The 12,002-nt window shown below is 41.2% G+C and overlaps 1 protein-coding gene across 8 annotated transcripts in view; it reads right to left on the reverse strand.

The window, feature by feature from the left end:
* LOC106589836 (cytohesin-1) overlaps nucleotides 1–12,002 on the reverse strand; it is a 55,110-nt gene that overhangs the window by 20,925 nt on the left and 22,183 nt on the right. For 5 of the 8 annotated variants that reach the window (XM_014180226.3, XM_014180225.3, XM_014180227.3 and 2 more), the window contains exon 2: nucleotides 2,050–2,132. The exons of the other annotated variants lie outside the window; for them this stretch is intronic. In XM_014180226.3, coding sequence (XP_014035701.3) covers nucleotides 2,050–2,132 — 83 coding nt within the window. The remainder of the gene's footprint in view (nucleotides 1–2,049; nucleotides 2,133–12,002) is intronic. 8 annotated transcript variants of the gene reach the window in all.

A 12,002-nucleotide genomic window follows, 5' to 3' on the forward strand; every position in this document is an offset into this window, starting at 1 on the left:
GCATCAATCACACTTCTGTGAAATCAAACTGTCCACTTAGGAAGCAACACTGATTGACAATAAATGTCACATGCTGTTGTGCAAATGGAATAGACAACAGGTGGAAATTATAGGCAATAAGCAAGACACCCCCAATAAAAGGTGTGGTTCTGCAGGTGGAGACCACAGACCACTTCTCAGTTCCTATGCTTCCTGGCTGATGTTTTGGTCACTTTTGAATGCTGGCGGTGCTTTCACTCTAGTGGTAGCATGAGACGGAGTCTACAACCCACACAAGTGGCTCAGGTAGTGCAGCTCATCCAGGATGGCACATCAATGCGAGCTGTGGCAAGAAGGTTTGCTGTGTCTGTCAGCGTAGTGTCCAGAGCATGGAGGCGCTACCAGGAGACAGGCCAGTACATCAGGAGACGTGGAGGAGGCCGTAGGAGGGCAACAACCCAGCAGCAGGACCGCTACCTCCGCCTTTGTGCAAGGAGGAGCACTGCCAGAGCCCTGCAAAATGACCCCCAGCAGGCCACAAATGTGCATGTGTCTGCTCAAACGGTCAGAAACAGACTCCATGAGGGTGGTATGAGGGCCCGACGTCCACAGGTGGGGGTTGTGCTTACAGCCCAACACCGTGCAGGACGTTTGGCATTTGCCAGAGAACACCAAGATTGGCAAATTCGCCACTGGCGCCCTGTGCTCTTCACAGATGAAAGCAGGTTCACACTGAGCACGTGACAGTCTGGAGACGCCGTGGAGAACGTTCTGCTGCCTGCAACATCCTCCAGCATGACCGGTTTGGCGGTGGGTCAGTCATGGTGTGGGGTAGCATTTCTTTGGGGGGCCGCACAGCCCTCCATGTGCTCGCCAGAGGTAGCCTGACTGCCATTAGGTACCGAGATGAGATCCTCAGACCCCTTGTGAGACCATATGCTGGTGCGGTGTGCCCTGGGTTCCTCCTAATGCAAGACAATGCTAGTCCTCATGTGGCTGGAGTGTGTCAGCAGTTCCTGCAAGAGAAAGGCATTGATGCTATGGACTGGCCCGCCCGTTCCCCAGACCTGAATCCAATTGAGCACATCATGTCTCGCTCCATCCACCAAGGCCACATTGCACCACGGAGTTGGCAGATGCTTTAGTCCAGGTCTGGGAGGAGATCCCTCAGGACACCATCCGCCACCTCATCAGGAGCATGCCCAGGCGTTGTAGGGAGGTCATACAGGCACGTGGAGGCCACACACACACTACTGAGCCTCATTTTGACTTGTTTTAAGGACATTACATCAAAGTTGGATCAGCCTGTAGTGTGGTTTTCCACTTTAATTTTGAGTGTGACTCCAAATCCAGACCTCCATGGGTTGATAAATTGGATTTCCATTGATTACTTTTGTGTGATTTTGTTGTCAGCACATTAAACTATGTAAAGAAAAAAGTATTTCATAAGATTATTTCATTCAGATCTAGGATGTGTTGTTTAAGTGTTCCCTTTATTTTTTTGAGCAGTGTATATTTTCTATTTAACTCTTTTTTTTGGTTACTACATGATTCCATGTGTTATTTCAGTCTATTTTCTGCATTGTAGAATAATAAAGAAAAACCCTGGAATGAGTAGCTGTGTCCAAACTTTTGACTGGTACTGTATGCACGCACGCACACACAATCATTGTAGGATCTAATTCTTCCGGATCAGAGGGTAAATGCTGGGTATGAGGGAAGTGCAGTACTAGGCTAGACAGAAACACAAACAGCACTGGACAGAGCCTCATCTATCATGAAAAAGTGTGCTCTAGTGGACATAATGCATTCTCTTCCTTCTCCTTTCTTCCTTCTCCTAATTTTCTTCCTTCTCTTTGTCTCCCTCTCTCATGACTGGTTAGTGAAGAGGCATACTGTGCAGGGGAGGAGGTCCTCATTCTTAGGACATGCGGTTCTTGGATTTCACAATTCATTAAGCAATTGAAACCGCAGAGAGAGAAAGTTGACATTCCATAATAAGAGTCAGCCGCTTTGCATTTGGCCGTAATGGTTTGAAAGTGCCAGCGGTTTGCTACTCTGTGTAAATACCTGTATGTCCTGCAGTAGTTCTTGTTTCCTACGGTGGATGCTCTCCAACTCCCGTCTCTCCTCGGGACTCAGATCATCAGGTACTAAGGGGGGGTGAGAATAACAGTGCTCTGAGTCACCATGGCAACATAGCCTAGATCAATCAAAATAATACCACCCCAACACCCTCCTAGCCACTGACTGGGGTGACACCACACACACACTACAAACCAGCCACATCCCTCCCTCTTCATCCAACCCTCTCCCCCATCCTGCAAGCACTCACAAGACCAACGAAAACCTTCCAGACGCCCACACAGGCCTGAACAATATATGCAGTACAAAGATAAGAGATAACCACATGTCCATCGGGGAGGAAGAAAGGACACACCCATTACACCATAGGGCACACCCATTACACCATAGGGCACACCCATTACACCATAGGGCAGCTGAAGTAGGCTGGAGCAGGAGACCAAACTATCAGCTCCCATTTTAACATTGGAGCCGAGAATAACATCACTTCCGCGAGCCACACACACACACACACTTTTTAAAGGTTAGGGTTAAGCTGCTACTCGCAGGTTGGCACACTCAGAATGGTTAAAGTAAGGATTAAGATTTGGGGTATGCTTAAAACAAAAATATGAAAACTACTTTCTATCGCTGGATTCATAAATACAACCTTAGCATCTGCCTCTGATTCCAAACGCCCAGCCACCATCCCCGTCCACAACGCAAAACCAAAAGTTACTTGTAGGTAACAGCATTCACTGTTGCCCCTAGTGGCGGGTTTCCACATTCATCTCCCGACTTCCTCAGACGAGGCGATATGGCCAAAATATCATGGCATTTTTCAGTATTTTATGTTATTGATTAATAAAAAGTTGTACATTTGCTTTATAAGTAGTGCGTGACCATAGGGTGGCAACACGCATATTCTAAATTATTTCAATGGGTCTTTCTCCATTCTGATTGTTTTATACAGTTCAATTCAACCTAAAATAATTTCCTGCATTTACATCAATTTATGCATTTCCTGCACTCATTTGAGAATTTCCACACTGCCACGATATGGAAAAAAAAAAAAAAAACTTCTTTTTAACTAAATTTGCAATTTAGATCAAAACACTTGGGTGAACCTTTGGAATCATGGAAAGAGAATGTTTATTCTAATTCTATAGCTAGAAAATAAATAATCGAGGGCACTTTGAATACAGTGTTTTTTTTTTAACCTTTATTTAACTAGGCAAGTCAGTTAAAGAACAAATTCTTATTTTTTTGACATGACAACAAATGAAAATGCCATGAACGAGTTATTGTGACAGGATAGGAACCAAAGTGATGTTCAGGTGTTCCCTAGGGGTCCCTATAATCTTAGGCTAGCCAGCTAACTAGCGATTAGCCTTAGTGGCTAACACGTAACTTGCTAAGAAAATACAAACTAGCTGTTTGCACAAATTAATATTGTAATTATAGAACGCTTGTGGATTTATATTAAGATCAATAGTGGAAACATCCTTGTCGTCAACATTGTTGCAAAAGCTGCACTGACCTTGCAGACAGAACGAAAGTGTGTCGTGATAAAGCAAAAACAAAACGCGCTACTTGAGTGACGGGGTGGGATTAGGTCTGTGTGGAAAGCTGCATGGAGAGCGGAGAGGGATGCCTCAAGTACACTTGACAAATGAACGTTACACACGGCGTATCACATTTAATAAACCAAACATTCCAATACCGTTATAGAAGGTCAAGTAAAAACCCAAACTGGTATGTGCATCAACACTGGTATATAGCAAAATACGGTATAACGCCTAGTCCTACCTCAGACATGGATGGACTTCGAATGCTGACTTGTATCACAGGTGACCTGGCTGAAATAATAGCCCTGCACTTTAGGCTACATGTTTATCATGCTACGACGCGTTGAGTCGTGTTTAAGAACAACCCTTAGCCGTGGTATATTGGCAATATACAGTGGTTCCTCTTTTAAAAGTTGTGTTATACTGCAGCACACCTTGCGTCTGTGGCACGTTATTCATTTGTCAGCCAATTTTTGTTAATGCAAGTTTGACCACCAGAGGGCATCTTTGAGAAGCATTTGATACTCTTCCATATTGGCATTACCAGAGAATTTAAAACCTTCTTTGTAATAACATAGTATGTGGGATTGATTAAGAAATTTGGAATAATTTGATTAATATTATGGTGTTTCTATTCCGAGAAACTTAAAAATGAAGTCCTCAGGGTTTCCGTTAGGACAGAATGGAAAATATGGTGCTGTACAATGTGACGGTTGGGAGTAGGCTACAGCATAAGAGGATTGGAGGATTCTAAATTAATTTTTAAGGGGCATAACATTTCCACACCCTGATTGTAGTGTAACTGAATTTTCAGTTGAGCGTACTTGCTCTTTGCCTTCTCTACCGGAAGTTGATGCTGTTGATATGCAACCTCTGGCTAGCTAGTTAGCATAACAAAATAAATCTGCGTAGCAAGTTTGTATTAAGGTCTGGTTATTCACATGCAGATTGATATATGCTATGGAGGTACAGTTGTGTCTTTTTATTTTAAGGGGTGGATCAGCTTAATATTGCGGAAATATTGTTGCTTCCATCAATGTAATTGTCTGCATCATTTCCAATCCCCCCATCTCTTATCATTTCCATATCCCCCATATCTTTTTTTTTTGGTAAATATATCTCGATATACATACACGTACATACAGTTGAAGTCAGAAGTTTACATACACCTTAGCCAAAAACATTTAACCTCAATTTCTCAATTCCTGACTTTAAATCCTAATAAAAATTCCCTGTCTTAGGTCAGTTAGGATCACCACTTTATTTTAAGAATGTGAAATGTCAGAATAATACTAGAGAGAATGATTTATTTCAGCTTTTACTTCTTTCATCACATTCCCAGTGGGTCCGAAGTTCACATACACTCAATTAGTATTTGGTAGTGTTGCCTTTAAATTGTTGAACATGGGTCAAACATTTTGGGTAGCCTTCTACAAGCTTCCCACAATAAGTTAGGCGAATTTCAGCCCATTCCTCCTGACAGAGCTGGTATAACTGTGTCAGGTTTGTAGGCCTCCTTGCTCACACATGCTTTTTCAGTTTTGCCCACACATTTTCTATGGGATTGAGGTCAGGGCTTTGTGATGGTCACTCCAATTCCTTGACTTTGTTGTCCTTCAGCCATTTTGACAACTTTGGAAGTATGCTTGGGGTCATTGTCCATTTGGAAGACCCATTTGCGACCAAGCTTTAACTCCCTGACCGATGTCTTGAGATGTTGCTTCAATATATCCACATAATTTCCCTTACTCATGAAGGCATCTATTTTGTGAAGTGCACCACTCCCTCCTGCAGCAAACCACCCCCACAACATGATGCTGCCACCCCCGTGCTTCACGGTTGGGATGGTGTTCGGCTTGCAAGCCTCCCCCTTTTTCCTCCAAACGTAACGATGGTCATTACGGCCAAACAGAATATTTCTTAAAAGTACGATCTTTGTCCCCATGTGCAGTTGCAAACCATAGTCTGTCTTTTTTTATGGCGGTTTTGGAGCAGTGGCTTCTTCCTTGCTGAGCGTTTTACTCGTTTTACTGTGGATATAGATACTTTTGTACCTGTTTTCTCCAGCCTCTTCACAAGGTTCTTTGCTGTTGTTCTGGGATTGATTTGCACTTTTCAAACCAAAGTATGTTCATCTCTAGGAAACAGAACACGTCTCCTTCCTGAGCGGTATGATGGGTGCGTGGTCACATGGTGTTTATACTTGCGTACAATTGTTTGTAAAGATGGACGTGGTACCGTCAGGCGTTTGGAAATTGATCCCAAGGATAAACCAGACTTGTGGAGGTCTACAATTGATTTGCTGAGGTCCTGGCTGATTTATTTTGATTTTCGCATGATGTCAAGCAAAGAGGCATTGAGTTTGAAGGTAGGCCTTGAAATACGTCGACAGGTACACCTCCAATTGACTCAAGTGATGTCAATTAGCCTATCAGAAACCTCTAAAGCCTGTGCGGCTCAGTTGGTAGAGCATGGTGTTTGCAACGCCAGGGTTGTGGGTTCGATTCCCAAGGAGGACCAGTACGAGAAAAAAGGAAACGTATGCATTCACTACTGTGAGTCGCTCTGGAAAAGAGCGTCTGCTAAAATGTAAAAAAAATATATAAATGACATTTTCTGGAATTTTCCAAGCTGTTTAAAGGCACAGTCAACTTAGTGTATGTAAACTTCTGACCCACTGGAATTGTGATACAGTGAATTATAAGTGAAATAATCTGTCTGTAAACAATTGTTGGAAAAATTACTGGTGTCATGAAAAGTAGATGTCCTAACCGATTTGCCAAAACTAGTTTGTAAACAAGAAATTTGTGGAGTGGTTGAAAAATGAGTTTTAATGACTCCAACCTAACTGTATGTAAACTTCTGACTTCAACTACAGTGGGGGGAAAAAGTATTTGATTGATCAGTCTATAATTTAAATAGTTGGTTTATTTGAACAGTGAGAGACAGAACAAATCCAGAAAAATGCATGTCAAAAATGATATAAAATGATTTGCATTTTAATGAGGGAAATAAGTATTTGACCCCTCTGCAAAACATGACTTAGTACTTGGTGGCAAAACACTTGTTGGCAATCACAGAGGTCAGACGTTTCTTGTAGTTGGCCACCAGGTTTGCACACATCTCAGGAGGGATTTTGTCCCACTCCTCTTTGCAGATCTTCTCCAAGTCATTAAGGTTGAGGCTGACGTTTGGCAACTCGAACTTTCAACTCCCTCCACAGATTTTCTATGGGATTAAGGTCTGGAGACTGGCTAGGCCATTCCAGGACCTTAATGTGCTTCTTCTTGAGCCACTCCTTTGTTGCCTTGGCCGTGTGTTTTGGGACATTGTCATGCTGGAATACCCATCCACGACCCATTTTCAATGCCCTGGCTGAGGGAAGGAGGTTCTCACCCAAGATTTGACGGTACATGGCCCCGTCCATCGTCCCTTTGATGCGGTGAAGTTGTCCTGTCCCCTTAGCAGAAAAACACCCCCAAAGCATAATGTTTCCACCTCCATGTTTGACAGTGGAGATGGTGTACTTGGGGTCATAGGCAGCATTCCTCCTCCTCCAAACACGGCGAGTTGAGTTGATGTCAAAGAGCTCCATTTTGGTCTCATCTGACCACAACACTTTCACCAGTTGTCCTCAGTCATTCAGATGTTCATTGGCAAACTTCAGACGGGCATGTATATGTATTCTTGAGCAGGGGGACCTTGCGGGCGCTGCAGGATTTCAGTCCTTCACGGTGTGTTACCAATTGTTTTCTTGGTGACTATGGTCCCAGCTGCCTTGAGATCATTGACAAGATCCTCCCGTGTAGTTCTGGGCTGATTCCTCACCGTTCTCATGATCATTGTAACTCCACGAGGTGAGATCTTGCATGGAGCCCCAGGCCGAGGGAGATTGACAGTTCTTTTGTGTTTCTTCCATTTGCGAATAATCGCACCAAATGTTGTCACCTTCTCACCAAGCTGCTTGGCGATGGTCTTGTAGCCCATTCCAGCCTCGTGTAGGTCTACAATCTTGTCCCTGACATCCTTGGAGAGCTCTTTGGTCTTGGCCATGGTGGAGAGTTTGGAATCTGATTGATTGATTGCTTCTGTGGACAGGTGTCTTTTTTTACAGGTAACAAGCTGTGGTTAGGAGCACTCCCTTTAAGAATCTCTATAAAAGGCACCTGAGAGCAAGAAATCATTCTGATTGAGAGGGGGTCAAATACTTATTTCCCTCATTAAAATGCAAATCAATTTATAACATTTGACGTGTTTTTCTGGATATTTTTGTTGTTCTGTCTCTCACTGTTCAAATAAACCTACTATTAAAATTATAGACTGATCATTTCTTTGTAAGTGGGCAAACGTACAAAATCAGCAAGGGATCAAATACTTTTTCCCCTCACTGTAGTTGAAGTCGGAAGTTTACATTCCAACCTAAGTGTGTCATTAGAATTCGTTTTTCAACCACTCCACAAATTTCTGGTTTACAAACTATAGTTTTGGCAAATCGGTTAGGACCTCTACTTTGTGCATGACACAAGTAATGTTTCAAACAATTGTTTACAGACAGATCCTGTATCACAATTCTAGTGGGTCAGAAGTTTACATACACTAAGTTGACTGTGCCTTTAAACAGCTTGGAATATTCCAGAAAATGTCATTTATATTTTTTTATTCTGTCTCTCACTGTTCAAATAAACCTACCATTAAAATTATAGACTGATCCCTTCTTTGTCAGTGGGCAAACGTACAAAATCAGCAGGGGATCAAATACTTTTCCCCCCACTGTATATGCATAGACATACCTATATAGATATACATACTTTACGAATATACCTTTATTATTCCCTGCAAACCATACCACCCTTCCCCCAATTGGAGTAAACTAATAAACACGTAGGCTTCTACCTTCAGTTTATACATCTTATTCACATTTTACAATAGTTATTTTGTTTGCTTTTAGTCCTTCCTCTATTTCTGATGTCCATCCAGTTTGATTTCCATTTGTAACTGTGCTAATTCACAATTTCTGAACCTATATCCATTTTACAGACCCCATATGTTTTACATTGGTTATCTTGTTATTAGTCCCACCCTTCAGCCCCTCCCATCTATCTCTCAACACCATCCATTTTGGATTTCTATTTGCCATATATTTTTCAACTGTGCTGTGATGCTTCACAAAAGTACTGAACCTTTCTATTCTCATAGCTTCTACAGATTGTAAATTAAAAATTAGCATTTTTGCTAAAATAATTATATTATTGACTGACTATGGCTTTTCAAAATCACCCAGTATTGCTATCTGCAGCGTTAGTTCTAGCAAAATGTTGCAATTCTTCAGCCATTCCTGGATCTGTGACCAAAAACGAGCTATATATGGACAAAACCAAAATAAATGATCAAATGACTCTACCTCCTCACAGCAAAATCTGCAGAGCTGGGAAGATTGTATCCCCCAAATATATAACATTCTATTGGTTGCAAACATTTTGTATAGTAATTTAAATTGAAAAATTCAAAGTTTTGAATCTGGCGTTATTTTGCATATCAATTCATAAACCATGTGCTATGGAATGGGTACATCGAAAATCTCTTCCCAACTATTTATTATTTTTATTTTTTATTTTTTTTTTGCAATTTATATGGCACAGCTGTCAGTTTTTTGGTCCTTAAAACCTCTTGAGGATACAATCCCGCTAATGGGATTGGTTGGACAACAACCAGTGAGATAGCACGGCGCGATATTCAAAACAAAATAATCTCAAAATTAAAATTCAAGTATTATACGGCATTTTAAAGATACTCAACTCGTTAATCCAATCACATTGTCTTATTTCAAAAAGGCTTTACGGTGAAAGAAAAACAGATTATTTTAGCATAGCACCTCAGCAAAGAAAAAAAAAAATAGCCTTTTTCCAAGCACGATAGCCATCACAAAACCAGATATACAGCTAAATTTAAGCACTAACCTTTGACAATCTTCATCAGATGACACTCCTAGGACATTTTGTTCGATCAAGTTTATATTTATATTAAAAAAAAAAACATTTTTACATTGGCGCGTGGCGTTCAGAAAATGTTTTCTCCCCATATCTTCCAGTGAATAGGCACATTTAATTTACGGAAGAAATCATAAACGTTGACAAATTTTATAACAATTATTTAAAGAATTAGAGATAATCTACTCCTTTATGCAACCACTTTGTCAGATTTCAAAACAACATTACGGAAAAAGCACATTGTTCAATATTCTGAGTACAGAACTTAGCCTTCAATGCTAAGCTATACAGTTAGCCTACAACCACGGCGTCGACAAATCTCTAACAATATGTTCGAAATATTTACTTACCTTTGCTGATCTTCGGCGGAATGCACTCGGATGGGCACCCACTTCCACAAGAAATGTTCATTTGTTCTGCAAATCCATCATTTATGTCCAAATACGTCCGTTTTGTTGACCCATCCAGAACACCTTACAATGCCATGTGGCGTGGACGCAAATCCATAGACGAAATGTTCAAAGTTCCATTACCGTTTTTAGAAACACGTCAAACGATGTTTACAATCAATCCTTTAGGGTATTTTTTTAAATGTAAAATTGCGATCATTTTACAACCGAGCAATAGCTATTCATCCCAGAGGAAAAATAAAAAGACGATGACGTCACGTGTACGCGCATCATAAGACACCTCTCCTCAGACTGGCCTGTGATTGACTGAGCCAAAATGATCTGCCCGGTAACAGATGACGATTGAAACCTGTTCATAAAGATTGCCTGTCAACAATGGAAGAGTTAGGATTTACGTTACACCTCCTATGTCACTATAGTTTTCCAAGGGATTCTAAACAAAAACTACATTTCTAAATTCTCCCACTTCCTGATTCAATTTTTCTCAGGTTTTTTGCCTGCCATATGAGTTCTGTTATACTAACAGACACCATTCAAACATTTTGTTGAAACTTACGAGTGTTTTCTATTCAAATCTACTAATAATATTAATATTCTATTTTCTGGGCCAGAGTAGTAACCTGTTTTAATTGGGTACGTCTTTCATCCGGCTGTGAAAATACTGCCCCCTAGCCCCTAGAGGTTAAATGAAATTGGTATAGGTTTTTATTTATCACACTTTTCTTAAACCATTAATGTTCTTTAATACAGGGCCAACATACAAATTCCTTACTTTCCCCTTCTACTTGCCTCTTCCATTTCTGTGCTAATGCTGCAATTAGTTGGTTGTAATTTTGGGTTGAGCAGACATTTCCATATGTCTGTGTTAGCTGCATGTGTGACATAACTCCACCAGTCCCATTTATGATATACCTTTTTTGAAATATTTCTTCGGGGTTGGCGCCCCCCCCTCGGGTTGTGCCATGGCGGAGATCTTTGTGGGCTATACTCGGCCTTGTCTCAGGATGGTAAGTTGGTAGTTGAAGATATCCCTCTAGTGGTGTGGGGGCTGTGCTTTGGCAAAGTGGGTGGGGTTATATCCTGCCTGTTTGGCCCTGTCCAGGGGTATCGTCAGATGGGGCCACAGTGTCACCCGATACCTCCTGTCTCAGCCTCCAGTATTTATGCTGCAGTAGTTTGTGTCGGGGGGGCTAGGGTCAGTCTGTTATATCTGGAGTATTTCTCCTGCCTTATCCAGTGTCCTGTATGAATTTAAGTATGCTCTCTCTAATTCTCTCTCTGAGGACCTGAGCCCTAGGACCATGCCTCAGGACTACCTGGCCTGCTGACTCCTTGCTGACCCCAGTCCACCTGGCTGTGCTGCTGCTCCAGTTTCAACTGTTCTGCCTGCGGCTATGGAACCCTGACCTGTTCACCGAACGTGCTATTTGTTCTGTCTTTTCAGGTGGATTAAACTGAAATTGCAACCAACTTTCTAAGGCTTGTTTAAAAAATAACTATATTTTGGAGATTATTCAGATCACACCTGCTCACTTTCGGTTGTTTGAAAAGGAAATAAAGGGAAAAAGGCCATTCTTGAACATAGGATGAGACATTCCTACCAATTTACTAGAGAACCAGTTTGGATTTAAGTATAACTTTTGAAAGACTGATACCTTTAGTGAGGTCTAATGCTATAATATTTAATCATTTCTGCCCTTCCAATTCATATTCGTTATATAAATTAGCCTTTTTAATTTTGTCTGGCTTGCCATTCCAAATAAAATTGAATATCTTTTGTTCATATAAATTTAAAAAGCAGGTCACTAGGTGTAGGCAAAACCATAAGCAAATAAGTAAACTGTGATATGACTAAAGAGTTAAATCAGGGTGATTTTTCCACAAATATACAGATATTTTCATTTACATGGTAGCAAGATCTTGTCTATTTTTGCTAACCTTCTATAAAAATGTATTGGAGTGAGATCATTTATTTATTTAGGGATTTGTATACC

This window comes from Salmo salar, chromosome 28, assembly GCF_965601325.2.
Source record: "Salmo salar chromosome 28, fSalSal1, whole genome shotgun sequence".
Taxonomy (NCBI): Eukaryota; Metazoa; Chordata; class Actinopteri; order Salmoniformes; family Salmonidae; genus Salmo; species Salmo salar.